Below are 18,051 nucleotides of genomic sequence, written 5' to 3'. Positions count from 1 at the left end.
AGGAAGAGTTATAATTTGAGAGATGTTTTAGTAATCTTTTAACAGATGTAGCTGATATGTTGTTTCCATTTAAGATGTTCATCAATCACAGTGCTTAAAAACTTCCACGTATTGCACATTTCAACTGTAGACAGTGATTCAGTTTGAGACTGGTTATACTTTAACAAGAACTTCATTACGGCAGCCTTACCCTTCTTCAGTGTACAGTAAAACCCCTTTCTAACGAATCTCAGGGGATGAAAAAATTTGTTCCTTAAAAGAGGGTTTTCCTTAAATAAGGGTTTAGGTCAAAATGCACTAAATAAGTGTTCCAGAATCAAAATTGGAATCTAGGCTATTTAGGCCATATAAATACTCCATAATCACAAACTCACCTCATACTGAATACAAAAATACAGTGAACATGAAAATGTTTCGTGGCAAATTTAAAACTACTCAATATATTTATAATACTTTTTTTTTTTTAATTTCAAGATATTTTGGTTGTTAGGTCACATCGAAAGTCATCAACTGGTATCTTGATCTAAGAGGAGAAAATTTTATTTTGCTAATGGCACTCAATGAATTACCGTACTTACTCGAATCCAAGCCGCACTCGAATCTAAGCCGCACCCGAAAAATGAGACTCTAAATCAAGGAAAAAAATTTTTCCCGAATCTAGGCCGCCCCTGAAATTTGAGACTCGAAATTCAAGGGGAGAGAAAAGTTTTAGACCGCCCCTCCAAATAGAAACAAAGTTGGTCCATTGTAACATGAGAGACAATTGAGGTCGAATGGATGAAAATACAGCTACAGTAGTTTGGTTCGAGTCGTAAGCTTAACAGTTAGGCTTTACCAAGTAGCCATTGCTATGTGTTAGGCGCTCCGTCCGTATTTATACGAGTACCCTTCCTTTTTCATGTGCTTCGTCTGCTTTGAATCAATTGCTTATTTTGCTTTGATCTCATAAGTGCCGTTCTCTTTGTTATAGGTGTTTATGTCACTCTAAGCTGAAAATGCATTATTGTACTGTGTCATGCATTGTTTGTCGCATTCTGATAATGAGTGTTTACGACCTGTCGTCGCTCGCGGCATGGCTTGCTTTTGTGTGCACTACCGCTGCTTACAATAAAAAAAAAAAGAGGAATTGTCTCATAACTGAAACAACGGCAAGAGAGTGCTATTTGTTGTTACTTACACTGCTGCTTTCTTTGATGATGATCAACAAGAACCAAATAGTAGACTGTGTATGATAGAATTTGTTCCGAACGAGAGTTTAGCGAAAAATTTTCTCCGTTTGAAAATCTTTGCAGACACCTCTTTAGTATATTACATTCAGCACAGAAATTAGTCATCTTAGATTCGTGCTTCATTTCTGACTGTATCACTATTCAGCATAAGAATAATACGAATATAAACATGACATTATGTGTATAATCTTCCGCGTTTGCTGTTGTCTCACTCTAGTTTCGTAGTTTATTAGGCAGATAGGATTTAAATGAGATAGCAGCAAACACAAAAGAACACATGGCATAATGTTTACATTCTTCTACCTTTACTTTTAGTTTATTTACTGATGCGTAGCTTTTGGCGCCAGTATTTATCTTTGTGCCTGCAAAGCATGCCTGTGTAGCGCTACATACAGGCTGATTCAAAAAGAATACCACAATTTTAGGAATTTAAAACTCTGCAACGACAAAAGGCAGAGCTAAGCACTATCTGTCGGCGAATTAAGGGAGCTATAAAGTTTCATTTAGTTGTACATTTGTTCGCTTGAGGCGCTGTTGACTAGGCGTCAGAGTCAGTTGATGCTAAGATGGCGACCGCTCAACAGAAAGCTTTTTGTGTTATTGAGTACGGCAGAAGTGAGTCGATGACAGTTGTTCAGCGTGCATTTCGAACGAAGTATGGTGTTAAACCTCCTGATAGGTGGTGTATTAAATGTTGGTATAAACAGTTTACAGAGAATGGGTGTTTGTGCAAAGGGAAAAGTTCTGGATGGCCGAGAAAGAGTGATGAAAATGTAGCACGCATCCAGCAGGCATTTGTTCGCAGCCCAGGAAAATCGACTCGCAGAGCTAGCAGAGAGTTGCAAATCCCACAATCAACTGTATGGAGAGTCCTACGAAAAAGGTTAGTTATGAAACCTGAACGTCAACTACCCGAGGCGATGGATCGGCCGCCAGGCAGCCCGTGACAGAGCACTTCCTCACTGGCCTCCAAGAAGCCCTGATCTTACCCCCTGCGATTTTTTCTTATGGGGGTATGTTAAGGATATGGTGTTTCGGCCACCTCTCTCAGCCACCATTGATGATTTGAAACGAGAAATAATAGCAGCTATCCAAACTCTTACGCCTGATATGCTACAGAGAGTGTGGAACGAGTTGGAGTATCGGGTTGATATTGCTCGAGTGTCTGGAGGGGGCCATATTGAACATCTCTGAACTTGTTTTTGAGTGAAAAAAAATCTTTTTAAATACTCTTTGTAATGATGTATAACAGAAGGTTATATTATGTTTCTTTCATTAAATACACATTCTTAAAGTTGTGGTATTCTTTTTGAATCACCCTGTATATTAGATGGCAGAAGTTAGTTGTGGAGGCACCTACCAACATTTTTCAGAACTTTCACTTACAAAAACCGGAAAAAAAGTGTGGCTTAGATTCAAGTAAATACAGTAGATATGTCGGAGAAAGGCAATGGCAAACCACCTCCACTGGGACCTCGCTTAGTACAGCGGTGCGGGTCGCCTGCATTGTCCCCTACACTCCTCGGAGTATCATCATCACAGTAGATATCACAATAATGAATAAAACTGCTATACTGTCTTTATTTCTGAAAAAATCTAGAAGAATAGTCTGCTGCTTCCTTCCCGCACAGTGTACTCCTAGAAGTCGTCATTCCAGCTGGTTAATACTGCTAAGAACTGACTCATTCACAACGAAGGATGAGAAATACCTTCTAACAGTCTCAAGTCCTTCCACAGCCGCAGAAAAACTTTGTGTTGTTGAGTCCACATCATCATCATCATCATCATCATCCTCGTCACCACCACTGTCACCACCAATTTCAGTTTTTTCACCAATATCAGCAGCAAACAGCTCACTCATTTCCATAGTGGGTGTAGAAGTAAGTACATTATCATCATTTCTTCGTTTGCTGGCCATATTACATGTACACTATTGTAAGTAGACTACACAACTTCAGTAGACACTTAATGCTTTTACATTATAGCGTCAGACACGACAGCTGGAGCACGGTAGTGCCGGAGAATTGTGTTTTCAAATGATCAGTTTAACATTCACCAATCTTGATAACTTCACAACTATCGATACGAGACCAATATCCGAACGCTAACGCGGACATCGATTTTAAGAATACAAATGATCAAAGCCTAACGTTACGATTTAATGTCCGAAAACAAGAAGTGCAGCTGCAGACCGTATTTTAATTTGCAAATTGTAACACACTTATTTCTTAAAAGCGGGATTTAAAAGAAAGCACGATTCGTTAAAACCGAATTTCAGGAACACTGTTTTTATGGCGTTATCGCCGGGACCAACGAAAGTATTCTTTAAAGGCGGGTTCCTTAATATGAGGTTTTACTGTAAGTGTATTCATTGTTAGATATTCTGTGATTAGTTCAATGTTCTCTTTATTGCTTTGGATCTCTGGCTGTTCAGTATGGCCCCCAGCTAATAAATGATACATCAGCAGCATTGTTCATGAACTTCAAGTTTTGTGGATATGTAATGTCATTAATTTATAAAAAGAAACAGAAAAGGCCCAAGAATATTTCCCTGAGGGACTCCACAGTTTTGTATGCTGATCTTCCTGTTAAGATCTTACTTTTGTTCTTATAACGTTGTTTACTACACTGTCTTCTATCTTGGAACTAACGAAATTTAGAACTTCTCCTTTTACAAGACTAAGTTTCTAATTTGCATAATTGTACGCCATGATTCACAGAATTAAAGGCCTCAGGTAAGTATGGAAAAATCCCAATGGCTTTGTTTCCTTTATCCAGTTGAGATGTTCATGGTAAAAAGTTGTTGCTGCTGCTGCTGTTAATGTGAATCATTCTTTTCGGAATCCATGCTGCAAGTTGTTTAATAGGTTGGCAGTCAGACACACTGACCATTCAGGCATGGAAGTGGACAGGTACTTCACATAATCTGCATTTCTGATCTCCTATCTAATGATATTTGTTTTTAGCCTTATATCATTTGCAGTTCAAAAATGGTTTAATAGCCTTACATTTTGCTTACTTTATTTGTTGTTTGATAAAAATTTTTGTGTTAAATTTACTCCTTGCCTGTCCATTTTCTAATTCTTTTCTTCTCTGAGAATAAATTAAGCAGACACACATTCTTCTTCCCAACAAATTTTTCTGGTGTATGATCTGGCATTGTGGCCCAGTTTTCCCAATGTAGAATCTTCCTTCAGTTTTTGTTCTACTTGCGCATTCAAATCCCCCATTAAGATACTTTAGTGGAATTTCTGTAATTTATCAGCTCATTCAACTTCTCATGGAGTTGTTGTGAACACATTTGGGAATAGACATGAATGATTGGCAGAGGATTTTTAAAACAAACCTCGCTGTCCTATATGAGATTCATTCCACATCAGCAGTATTGTTTTTAAGCTTCTTGTTAACAATAAACACTATGCCTCAATTTCCTCTATTCTCTTTTTCTCTGTAATAGAACACGATGTGGTTTTTGTTGTGTGTCGTCTTGGTTTTTTCACCACACTTTACGTAATCACTCTATATCCCATTACATTTTATTTAACTTCTGTCAGCTTCAGTAACCTTGAATAAAAGAACTAGAAGCATTTGGTTTTCTGAGGTTCATTTTCTTTTCTGTTTAGCCAAAGTTCTAGTAGCACACAGATATCATATTAAATATAAGTTTAGAAATAACAGATCGGAGGACAGATAAAATCCATAGTATTGCCTTCAATAAGTAGAAATTTACAATTTGTACAGAAACCAGATGGCAGTTGTAAGAGTCGAGGGACATGAAAGGGAAGCAGTGGTTGGGAAGGGAGTGAGACAGGGTCGTAGCCTATCCCCGATGCTATTCAATCTGTATATTGAGCAAGCAGTGAAGGAAAGAAAAGAAAAGTTTGGAGTAGGTATTAAAATCCATGGAGAAGAAATAAAAACTTTGAGGTTCGCCGATGACATTGTAATTCTGTCAGAAACAGCAAAGGACTTGGAAGAGCAGTTCAACGGAATGGACAGTGTCTTGAAAGGAGGGTATAAGGTGAACATCAACAAAATCAAAACAAGGATAATGGAATGTAGTCGAATTAAGTAGTGTGATGCTGAGGAAATTAGATTAGGAAATGAGACACTTAAAGTAGTAAAGGAGTTTTGCTATTTGGGGAGCAAAATAACTGATGATGGTCGAAGTAGAGAGGATATAAAATGTAGACTGGCAATAGCAAGGAAAGCCTTTCTGAAGAAGAGAAATTTGTTAACATCGAGTATTGATTTAAGTGTTAGGAAGTCGTTTCTGAAGGTATTTGTATGGAGTGTAGCCATGTATGGAAGTGAAACATGGACGATAAATAGTTTAGACGAGAAGAGAATAGAAACTTTCGAAATGTGGTGCTACACAAGAATGCTGAAGATTAGATGGGTAGATCACATAACTAATGAGGAGGTATTGAATAGAATTGGGGAGAAGAGGAGTTTGTGGCACAACTTGACTAGAAGAAGGGATCGGTTGGTAGGACATGTTCTGAGGCATGAAGGGATCACCAATTTAGTACTGGACAGCAGCGTGGAGGGTAAAAATCGTAGTGGGAGACCAAGAGATGAGTACACTAAGCAGATTCAGAAGGATGTAGGCTGCAGTAGGTACTGGGAGATGAAGAAGCTTGCACAGGTTAGAGTAGCATGGAGAGCTGCATCAAACCAGTCTCAGGACTGAAGACCACAACAACAACAACAACAACAACAACAACAACAAGTAGAAACCATAGGAAAAGAAATCAGAATTTAACATATTTCAGGAAAGTGCATGGAGGTAAAAAAAAGAAATGGGGGGGGGGGGGGGGAGTTGTTATTGCGTCACAACCTTGAAGCTTGTGTTTGCCATCTTATATAGCCCAAAATATTATGTTCACCACATTTATGGCTACATAGTTCACCATGGGGATACTTCCCTGTGATGTCACTCTGATGTGCATGTGCCCAGTTTTGACTATTGGGGATATCTGTCGACTTTGTGGGTTTATCCCAAATAGCATGTGCTGCTTTGACTGTGTGGAGATATAGTTGTTTCATCAAAAATAACAGCTTGCATTGTTTACAGGTGTACTGATCTGTCCTATCGTAATCTGATGTTTAAAGAAATTACATTTCATTCATATGTGGAACCGTTCAAGCAATATTTTCTTTTGTATACCTGAATTATGGGTGCACTGTTTAATTCGATTCTTTCATGTGTTTTTCAGTGCCTATCTAACTGCAAATGCTCTGAAACCACACTGTACCAATGGCCTTGTCCCCGCGCAATACACGGTTATGTGATTGCTATGGTTGTTGGTCAGCATCTCATGCCCGAAATTCCTCCTGCTGATAATTATTCATTGTTCACATTTACACCCTCTTTAAAAAAGACCGTGGCTTTGCACAGCCAGAGACAGAGGTCGTGTGTGTGTGTGTGTGTGTGTGTGTGTGTGTGTGTGTGTGTGTGTGTTGAAGTTTTTGTGTGTGTGGGGAGGCGGGGGGGTGTGCGTGTTCTTTTTTTCCTTTCTGGAGAAGACTTTGCCCAAGATCTATGTGAACATTCTTTGTACTGTGCCTGCCTGCTGCTAGGTGTGAGGGTAGCAGTAAATAATCCATTACACATCAACAGGAACAATGATTTACATAATTACAGTACTAGAAGAAAAAGAAATGACATTCATTACACCACGTTAAGGTTGTCTGAAGCACAAACAGTGGTTTATAATTCTGCATCCAAAAGTTTTGATCACTTACCCAGTGATATAAAATGCTTGACTGACAGCAAATTAAAGTTTGAAACTAAACTGAAAACATTTCTCTTCAACAAGTCGTATTGCGCAGACTACTATCTGTTATTGTAATGTGTAAATGTTGATAACCAGGAATTACTAATATCTGTCTGTCTGTGACTGAGAAATAAAAAATAAATAATAAATATTAAGCACAAAAGGCATATCTAGAATGAAAAAAGATATTAATTTTAAATGACTTGTTCCACATCATTAAGACTTATGGTGCAAATGATATGTGGAACACAAACTAGTCACTAACCGTTGGTGTATCACAAAAGTATGTGATATGGACTTCCATATTTAGAAAACCTCAAAATGAAACTCAGAAGTAAAGTTGTACAGATGATCAAAGTAGACATACATTCCTGTTGTAATATGTGTGGTTATTTCTGGAAAACTGACAGAGTTAGTGACAAGAAATATTCCGGGAAGAGAAGCAAACAGGCTACTGTTGGAAAGATAGGAATATATGTCACGCAGGTTATACTGTCATTACTAAAAAAACGGACTTGTTAAAATGAAATGTGTATTTTATGGGGCTTAAGCATTTGAGACCATTCTCTTATTCACATTTATAGTATGGCATAATGCTGGAACATGCTTAAAAATTATATCATTATTTTACACTGTAAATTGCTATTATTGGTCACATGCTGAGTGATGCATCATGGGTAAGATTTCAAAGTGAGATGATGTGTAAACTACAGTGAAAATAATGCACTGACAATCTAATAAAACAAGAATTCTGTTCTGCTTGGAGGTATACCTCTATGCAGTTCTGTTCCGTTGATATTTCAATAATCGTTGGCGTTGTTGACAAGTGCAAGATACAATAGCATGCCTTGCTTCTTTCCTCATTGCAGATGTTTATGGGCTAGCAAAGAACATATAGGTAAGTATTTTTTACAAACGTGAACATTAAAAATGTTGTGCAAATGTGTTGAAAGCTGAAACTGTAACGAACAAGAAGCAGTACCAATAAGCAAACAAGCATTGGTTTCGGAGTTCCAGCTTCATTTGCAATCAATACAAATTTGGCAAAAGTGGATTTAATGGATTATGAAAGCTTTTCACATAACTTCCTTCTTTTCTTGTTTATTTGAAATTTATCAACTACAAAACAAGTTACATTAATAAGGCCAAATGAGCCGTATTACTAGAACAAATACACATTTAAGAACAGAAAAACATTCGAAATTGCCTTCCTGACACGACGCTTTTCATGGAAGCACTGTGTTTTTTAGTATTTGAAACAGCTGTTGCATGTACATGACAGAAATAATGAACAAGAAGCAATCTTAAACCGTAATCTGATAATGTTTTGGGCCGCTTAAGATGGCAGCAGGCCCCACCCACTCTGGCTTCAAAACAACATACAATGTTAAGTCTATTGTGCCATCTTCCTTCTTTTTCTACCTCCATGGGAAAGTGTAATTTTTTTACCAGATAATGACAGCAGTTACCAGATTATATACAGTGACAAAATGTTTTGAAATGCAGGAATACTCAGCTACGTCATTAGTGATTGTTCATTAGTTTGTGCAACAATCTAGTATTTACCATACAATCTGAAGTCAAATGGAACTACCACATAAGCGTAGCTGTTAGAAAAGCAAATATAAAAAAAAAAAAAAACAGAGTTAAATGAAAGAATTTTCCAAAATACAACTCCTAGGAAAAACACTGTAATTGGAAAGTAAATGTATTTATAGTAACAGTTATGATATTGTGCATTCCTGCATTGTAATCATTGCCTTTCTAACAAATTGTAATACATCTAAATGATTGGTGTGGTTTCCTATGGTCATCATACTTTTTTCCAATCTACAATGTTTTTTTGGTAGCAATATGTATCAAACAAACAAGTGGCCTATTGAATTTTGCCTTTGTCATATTTGCTTTAGGTACGTCTTTAAAGATTTGTGTCTTTTATTTTTGCAGTTCATTTGATGAGTATGCCACAGAGGTGAAATCAGGTCGGTTGGAGTGGAGTCCTGTCCATAAATCAGCAAAATTTTGGCGTGAAAATGCAGGCAGGCTCAATGAAAAAAATTATGAATTGCTTCGTATATTAATTCATCTGCTGGAAACCAGCAAAGATCCATTAGTGCTGAGTGTTGCTAGCTTTGACATTGGTGAATACGTGAGACACTACCCAAGAGGAAAACAGTGAGTATTTGTCCATTCATAGTTGATGTGAGAAAAACATGAGACATAAACACTGTTATGAGTTAATTGTTGTAATAATACATTCTGTTACTTTTCAAAACTTTTGTTGTATACTTAATATTACTTTAAAATGAAATGTTGACTACTTTATTGTTGACTAAAGGGGCAGATTCTTTTTGGTTAAATTGCCATCATTTCTATCAAAAGTATATCATACGTAATTTGTGTTCATTGTAGGGAAGAAAGTGTGTTAAGATTATTATTCTCCCAAGAGATAATTGTGGAAAAGTGTTTAGACTAATTACATTGTTGTTATGCATCAGAAATTAGCAGCATAGATGTTGCATCTTTCAAAAGTTTTCTTTCTTCGTAGTGTAATTGAACAGTTGGGTGGTAAACAGTTGGTGATGCAGTTACTTGGCCATGAGGACCCAAATGTTCGTTATGAAGCTCTGCTCGCAGTACAGAAATTGATGGTTCATAATTGGTAAGTGTTAACTGAATTTATAGAGAGCTTGTTAATTTTTAAACTATAAATGCTGTAAATGATATAATATGACTTGGTAATGCAGCAGGTATTGGACTACAAATCCCTAGGTCTAGGATTCAATCTTCATTTGGTCTTAGGATCTATTTCCGTCACTTATTGCTTCTTTCACCTCTGGCAGTTATCTGTGTATGTGAAAAATGCTGAGTTCCACAACAGATTAGGATCCACTTTAAACCATAGGTCTCCATATTACTAACTGGGACAATCAATCAGAGGGTTTTAGGAAGGCACAGACAGGGAAGTGGGGGGGGGGGGAGGGGGGGGGAGGGGGGGGAGAAAGAGAGAGAGAGAGAGAGAGAGAGAGAGAGAGCAAGCTCTTGATCGACTTCTTGAATCTGTTTTTGGAGCGTGTGTCCGTCAATCAAATGCATGCTAATACTTCTGTTTGACATCAATAGGCATATTAGCTTTTGTAGTAAAAATTATTTATCAGTAAACAGGAGTGATATTTAAGATCTGGTCTGAGTTTTGTTGAAGTAACAAGAAAATTGCTTTTTGTAAGTGCTGGGTGAAGAGAGCTCCAAATAACTGCATGCATATGAAACTTACTGCAACAAATCTCCAAATTGTTTCCATTCTATCGAGCTTGTCAAATGTGCCCCAGAAAACAATCCCTGCAAATGATGATAATCAAATAGAAGGTTAATATACTATTAGTAAAAAGATGTGAAAAATAATACATGATCCTGTACTATTAAATCTTCATATTCTGAGATCATCAGTTGTTCAGTTTAAAGCTCTGTTTATTTGTCTATTGGTTATTGTCAAATTTGTGTTATAAATAAAATGTAATACACACATTTGTGTTATGCAGAGAAATGGCCATTTATTCAGCGAATTGATAGAAACTAAGAACAGGGGAATATTTTCTGTTAGGAAAGCAGTGCATTTTGAAATAAACAGTACTGTGATCCAACCTTTATAGAAGATGTCGGTTGCACGATACAGGTATGTAAGTGCACCAGTAACAGGTAATCGAAAAGCTTTGGAAATGGTTAGTTCTATCTTGTATAACAGACTTGGTTACAGGCTTCCACTAAATGAAGGATATCAGTTGTTTGTGAATCCAGGCCACTAAGTTGTAGGAATTTATTTAATGTTGTATGTTCCACATACTTCTACCAACCACATTTGCAGCCAGCATAATACATGATGATCTGAAGAAAGATGGGCAATATTCACAACATTCAAATCTATTAGCAGGGCTAACTATACTGAAAGTTCAAAATGTAACCTGGGCAGAAAATTAAAAGAAAATACTCCATGGTAAAAGCAGAAAACACATTGATGATACTAAAAGTATTGCAAAAGCACTCATTACTTATTAGCTGATGTTGAGTTTTCAAACTGCATGTATTTGGAGTGACTCTTCATCTATAGAATGTTGCTTCTCAAAATTGCCTCAATTTGTTCCACTGCATAGAAAGTGCAAGACCACTCTGTGCCTGCAAATTAGCCATCCAATCACTGTTGATTTGGATCAGTAGTCACATTTTATGGTGTGCCCACTGCACTCTTGAATAATAGTTTCAACTACTTGTAATATTGCTCTTGCCAATGGTGTCATCTACAAATAAGTACTATGAATGTTGGTTTGCTTGCACCCTTCCTTTGCCAAGAGCCTTATGATAGCACATTTCTTCTGTTTGGAAAACGTTGTTTACCAACATGGGGGGAAAGACAGTATTTGGAAAAACTAGTATAGAGGAAGAGGCACTCTAACTACATTTAAAATTTGAACAATCTAATGGTTGAAGTTTCTGATTCCAATACTTCTGAAACAAAAGAAAATACTGCTATGATACTTTCACTGCAGGAATGAACATCTTAGTTTTGGAGCCTTACAGTGCACTTCTAGGTAGTCAGGAAGGGTAGTTTAGCTCGTATGATTGCTTTACTCTCCTGTCAGCTGTGATATGAATAGTGCAATGGATTGTTCAGTGTGTTCTTTGGCTTGGAAAAACTGGATACTGTTGCACATATTCTGTAAATATTCTCATATGTCCTGTCAAGATATTCCACAACCCCATCTATTGACACAAACAGTTTAGAGAGGTCTTCAGCTTATTGCCAGCTTTTTTAAGTTTTGCAGGAGAGTTACTTATAGGGTCTTCAGAAATGTATGTGTGTGTCTTTAAGAGTTGATGTTTAAAAAGCCCACAGTTCACAAAGAGTTGATAAAGTGCCTATATATAAGGTATACATATTTAAGTCGCTGTTTATAATTAAAAATAATCAAAAAAGACAACAGTTTGTTGTCGAAATGCTCCATAATACTGCCATAGTTAGGAGATGAACTGATGAGAACATGTGCAAGCATGTGAACTCATCAGCCCTTCTCTCTCTCTCTCTCTCTCTCTCTCTCTCTCTCTCTCTCCCCCTCTCCCCCTCCCCCTCCCTCCCTCTACCTCCCTTCCTCCCTCCCTCTTCCTCCCTCTCCCTCCCTCCCTCTCCCTCCCTCCCTCCACCTCCCCACCCCTCCCCAGATGATACTTATTTTGTGTGTGTGTGTGTGTGTGTGTGTGTGTGTGTGTGTGTGTGTGCGCGTACGCGTACGCACAGAAAGTTGCTTATAGACCATATTGGCCATATGTGTATTACTCTGAACGTGCCAGGAAACATGAGAAATAGATTGGATAATTTTGCATGTATGTAAATCGTTTGTTGTTGGGGCAGGATAATTACTTGTGACAGAAAGACACAATACTGAATCTCCACCATGATTTAAGAAACATACTGTACAACCTTGAGTAACAGAAGAGAGAGAGAATTTAACATGATGAGAACATGTGCATACTATAAAATAATTTTTAAGCATGTTCCAGCATTATGCCATACTATAAATGTGAATAAGAGAATGGTCTCAAATGCTTGGGCCCCATAAAATACACATTGGGTTGACGGAGGAGCTAGAGAAGATCCAAAGAAGAGCGGCGCGTTTCGTCACAGGGTTATTTGGTAACCGTGATAGCGTTACGGAGATGTTTAACAAACTCAAGTGGCAGACTCTGCAAGAGAGGCGCTCTGCATCGCGGTGTAGCTTGCTCGCCAGGTTTCGAGAGGGTGCGTTTCTGGATGAGGTATTGAATATATTGCTTCCCCCTACTTATACCTCCCGAGGAGATCACGAATGTAAAATTAGAGAGATTAGAGCGCGCACGGAGGCTTCTTCCCACGAACCATACGCAACTGGAACAGGAAAAGGAGGTAATGACAGTGGCACGTAAAGTGCCCTCTGCCACACACCGTTGGGTGGCTTGCGGAGTATAAATGTAGATGTAGATGTAGACATGTGCAAGCATGTGAACTCATCAGCCTCTCTCTCTCTCTCTCTCTCTCTCTCTCTCTCTCTCTCTCTCTCTCTCTCTCTCTCTCTCTCCACCCCCCTCCCACCCTCCCTCCCTCCCTTCCTCCCTCCCCTCCCCTCCCCTCCCCTCCCGCATTCTATAAATGTGAATAAGAGAATGGTCTCAAATGCATAGAAAATATAAAAATTCAGTAAATGAAGCAGGTGGAATGTCTCAAAAATGAGATTGACAGGAAGTGCAAAATGGCTAAGCAGAAGACAAATAAAAGAGACCTTTGGAGAAAACAGAACCAAGAGAGCTCAGATGGAAAACCAGTCCTAAGCAAAGAAGAGAAAGCAGAAATAATTATATAGAGGGTCTGTACAAGGGTGATGTACTTGAGGGCAATATTATGGAAATTGAAGAGGACATAGATTAAGATGAAATGGGGGATATGATACTGCTTGAAGAATTTGACAGAGTACTGAAAGACCTAAGTCGAAACAAGGCACTGGGAGCAGACAACATTCTATTAGAACTACTGACAGCCTCGGGAGAGCCAGCCATGACAAAACTCTACCATCTGGTGAACAAGATGTATGAGACAGGTGAAATACCCTCAGACTTCAAGAAGAATATAATTATTCCACTCCCAAAGAAAGCAGGTGTTGACAGTTGCGAAAATTACTGCACTATCAGTTTAATAAGTCACAGCTGCAAAATACTAACATGAATTCTTTACAGACGAACGGACAAATTGGTAGAAGCTGACCTCGGGGGAAGATCAATTTGGATTCTGTAGAAGAGTTGGAACACGTAAGGCAATGCTGACCCTATGACTTATCTTAGAAGATAGATTAGGGAAAGGCAAACCTACGTTTCTAGCATCTGTAGACTTCAAGAAAGCTTTTGACAATGTTGACTTGAATACTCTCTTTCAAATTTTGAAGGTGGCAGGGGTAAAACACAGAGAGCAAACTGCTATTTACAATCTGTACAGAAACCAGGTGGCAGTTACGAGAGTTGAAGGACACGAAAGGAAAGCAGTGGTTGGGAAGGGAGTGAGACAGGGTTGTAGCTTATCCCTGATGTTATTCAGTCTGTATATTGAGCAAGCAATAAAGAAACAAAACAAAAATTTGGAGTAGGAATTAAAATCCATGGAGAAGAAATAAAAACTTTGAGGTGTGCCGATGACATTGTAATTCTGTCAGAGACAGCAAAGGACTTGGAAGAGCAGTTGAACGGAATGGACAGTGTCTTGAAAGGAGAGTATAGGATGAACATGAACAAGAGTAAAATGAGGATAATGGAATGTAGTCGAATTAAGTAGGGTGATGCTGAGGGAATTAGATTAGGAAATGAGACACTTAAAGTAGTAGAGGAGTTTTGCTATTTGCGGAGCAAGATAACTGATGATGGCCGAACTAGAGAGGGTATTAAATGTAGACTGGCTGTAGCAAGGAAAGTGTTTCTGAAGAACAGAAATTTGTTTACATCGAATATAGATTTAAGTATCAGGAAGTCCTTTCTGAAAATATGTGTTTGGATTGTAGCCATGTATGGAGGTGAGACATGGACAATAAATAGCGTACACAAGAAGAGAATAGAAGCTTTAGAAATGTGGTGCTACAGAAGAATGCTGTAAGCATCATAGGGGGAGACAAAGAGATGAATACGCTAAGCAGATTCAGAAGGATGTAGGTTGCAGTACTTAGTCAGGGATGAAGAAGCTTGCACAGCATAGAGTAGCATGGAGAGCTGCATCAAACCAGTCTATGGACTGAAGACCACAACAAATGTACAACAGTAAGAAAAAAATTTCATCATTTTCATGTTACTTTTGCTACAGGTGCTACTAGTGCTGCTTTGGAGGAGGAAAAAAAGCACATAATTTTCATGAATGCTATCCACAACCATTTATTACATACTGAAAGTAAATGTGGATACTTTTTGTGTGCAAGGAACTTTGTTAGATCGGCATGATTTTTGTGATCCAATTTTAAGATGATTCAGAACACTGCTAAGAGATCTTTATAGACCTGCGTGACCCTCGAACTCTGCATCTGAAGAAAGATGGATTTAGGGCATTATGTGACCTTTGCAAAAGTGGACATCACACTGTTTGCTCCCGCCACTTGCCCCCAAGTAGATCCTCAAACGTAATAAATACTCAGAATTTAATTTTGGTGTACTGGCAAGTCATAACTCACACATTCATATTATTCTCAATCCTTTTCATGCATTCATTATGCATTCATATTATTCTCAATCCTTTACGTGATTTCATCATGTGAATGAAATTATTAAAGTGCAGACTATGTAACTGAACATTGCAGATCTGTTTTGACATCCTAAACCCCACCATACAGTTGGCAGGGTAGTGCCAGTGCCACAAACAGTTACAATCTTGTATTTGTTTTTTTGTTAAGTGCACAATAATTCTTCTTCTCTTTTACAGAGATTTTACGATCATTACCCTGAGTTGTTATTGTACTTTCGAAGGTAGTTAGCAGGACTTCATAGTTCAGACATTAATATTCACAATAATCTATTAATTACAAGTATTAATACTATTTTTTTGTTCTACTGTTACGTATACACTATCCACTTCATTTGACAGTAGAAGTGAAACAAATGTCTTATCTTTCTTATGGTTACAGCAGCATGTTCGATTATTTCAATCATGAAAATTGAGAAATTAAAATATTGTTATTTGTGTTCTGGTAGCATTTTTAAGAAGTTTAATTGTCATCATACATACCAAAGAATTCAACTGTTTGACTAATTTGTAGGGAATAAGTTAATATATGTGGACTTGACATTGTCTAAGGACGCCAATGCTTTCTTACAGGGAATACCTTGGAAGACAACTTGAGAAAGAACAAACACAAGGCACAAAGCCAACTACAAGCACTGCATCATTGTCAGTAAAATCGTAGACCTAGTACATTTTTATACCTTTAAATGCCTTGGATATGCTGATTACTATTCAGGTGATTGGGATTTAAGGAAAGAAATTTGAATGTGGTGTTTAGATTATGGTGTATTCAGTATTAATGCTCAGAAATCTAGGCTAAAGAGCATATTGCAGTGTCTGAATTTGTGTTGAACCTTATTTACATTCCATTGGAAATGTAAAGTATTGTATTATAACAGCTATTACACAGATTTTTTAAATTATATATTGTATAATTTTAACTAAAGTTACAAATAAATATGTAAATAAAGTGTGTAGATATTGAAATATAAAAATAAATGTTGACATAAATAAATCTCACTTGCCACAGGAAACAAAATATTTTGTAATGAGTGGTTCTCTATGTAGAGAAATGTTTTTGTTATGGTGTAATAGTTAAGTTTGTCATCATTTGTGTATAAAACATTGCTGCACAAAGGAAAAATAAAACAAAATTGTTTCATCAACATTATTTTGAAGGAATTAGGCATAATCTTGATAATTTTAGTTTTTTGTGTGACTCGCGTGGTAATTTAGAGTAGCGAATTGGTTTATGTAAACAACAATGAATTTATCATAGAACATGTGCAGTTCTAGAAAAAAGGCCAACATTGCTTTTATTTTCAAAATTCCAAACATGAACACATTATCAGTATCTATAAAACAAGCATAGGCATCCATGATTTCTTAATGAAAATATGAACATGTGCATAAATTCACAATATACTTTTTTGATGTTAATTGAGGTGTCTAAGAATATCAACATTTAGCTTTTTATTCCCACTTTCTGCGCTGTTGATGAGTGTATGTAAGTTTGACATAAGATGAGTGTTGGGTATCCAATATGTGCTGTACTTCTAATGTGCTGTGCATTTTAAACTGTGTCTGAGTTTTATTTTTGTATTACATCACTGGTTACGTAGGATAAATGTAATTTCAACTTTCCCTGGAGATTTATGTATATAACCTTTGCTTTTTAAATTATTCTTGATCCAGAGTTTATATGTCCACAATAGTTCCACTGTAACAATATTATGAAAAGGATAGTTGCTACTCACCATATAGTGGACACACACACACACACACACACACACACACACACACACACAGGTAACTGTCGTCAAGTGCGCGCGAGTTGTATTTGTGTGTGTGTGTGTGTGTGTGTGTGTGTGTGTGTGTGTGTGTGTGTGTGTGTTAACCAAAAGCTCTCTTTCTCTTTATTGTGCCTATCTGCAACTCAGCATCTCCGCTATATGGTGAGTAGCAACTGTTGTTTTCATAATATTGTTCCATTGTTTGATGGTTCCACTGTATGTAAATAAATTATTGTGTGATTTGTTTTCTGTATAAAAATATTATATACTGGACTCGCACACATTAAATTTTTTTAATTTTTTTTAAATAATGGGAGATTGGTATTAACTCAGTTGTGCGTATTTGGGACTGGATGATTGTGGCAGTGTTAAACTTATTTAATTTGCCTACCTATGGCAGATGATACACTGGACTTTGGACTGAGTTTGACATCATCACTAGTTTTTATATTTAATTTAATAAATGAGCTACAAAAAGCAGTATATAAACTGCATCAGTTAAGGAAATGAGACTATAACCTTCGAACATCAACAAAGAACACTAAAATCATGGAGCATCATGGGAAATGGCTCACCCATTCATAGATAATACACCACTTAAGCAGGTCTCCAACTTTAATTTTTTAGGATGCGATGGAAGCTATGATATGGGCAAGAACATAGAAAATATCAACAAATATGAATCAATATGCAGAATGATAAAGCACTCAATAATAAAATACAGAAGGAAACAAAATTAAAATTTTATGAAACCATGGCCACTCTTATATTGTTGTATGAAAGTGAGTCATGGATCCCTAAAAAAAAAAAAAAAAAAAAAAAAATGCAATAAAAGTAAACTGCAATCAGCAGAAAAGAGATTTCTTAGGAAAGTGAGAGGTGTTACCAATGAAGACCTTATAAGAACGGAAGTTATTAGGAATGAACTAAATATTAATAATACAAATGAAAACAACGAAGAAAGTAAAACTTTCTGG

The 18,051-nt window shown here is 37.1% G+C and overlaps 1 protein-coding gene across 2 annotated transcripts in view; it reads left to right on the top strand.

Moving 5' to 3' along the window:
- Positions 1-16,320, top strand: part of LOC126456841 (V-type proton ATPase subunit H) — a 71,842-nt gene extending 55,522 nt beyond the window's left edge. For both annotated transcript variants that reach the window (XM_050092654.1, XM_050092653.1), the window contains 3 exons: positions 8,957-9,184; positions 9,558-9,671; positions 15,876-16,320. In XM_050092654.1, coding sequence (XP_049948611.1) covers positions 8,957-9,184; positions 9,558-9,671; positions 15,876-15,963 — 430 coding nt within the window. In that variant the 3' untranslated portion in view covers positions 15,964-16,320. The remainder of the gene's footprint in view (positions 1-8,956; positions 9,185-9,557; positions 9,672-15,875) is intronic.
- The last annotated feature ends 1,731 nt before the right edge of the window (positions 16,321-18,051 follow it).

This window comes from Schistocerca serialis, chromosome 2, assembly GCF_023864345.2.
Source record: "Schistocerca serialis cubense isolate TAMUIC-IGC-003099 chromosome 2, iqSchSeri2.2, whole genome shotgun sequence".
In the NCBI taxonomy this organism is placed as follows: Eukaryota; Metazoa; Arthropoda; class Insecta; order Orthoptera; family Acrididae; genus Schistocerca; species Schistocerca serialis.
Note: the sequence above shows the minus strand (reverse complement) of the source record. Positions and strands in the feature narration are given on the sequence as shown.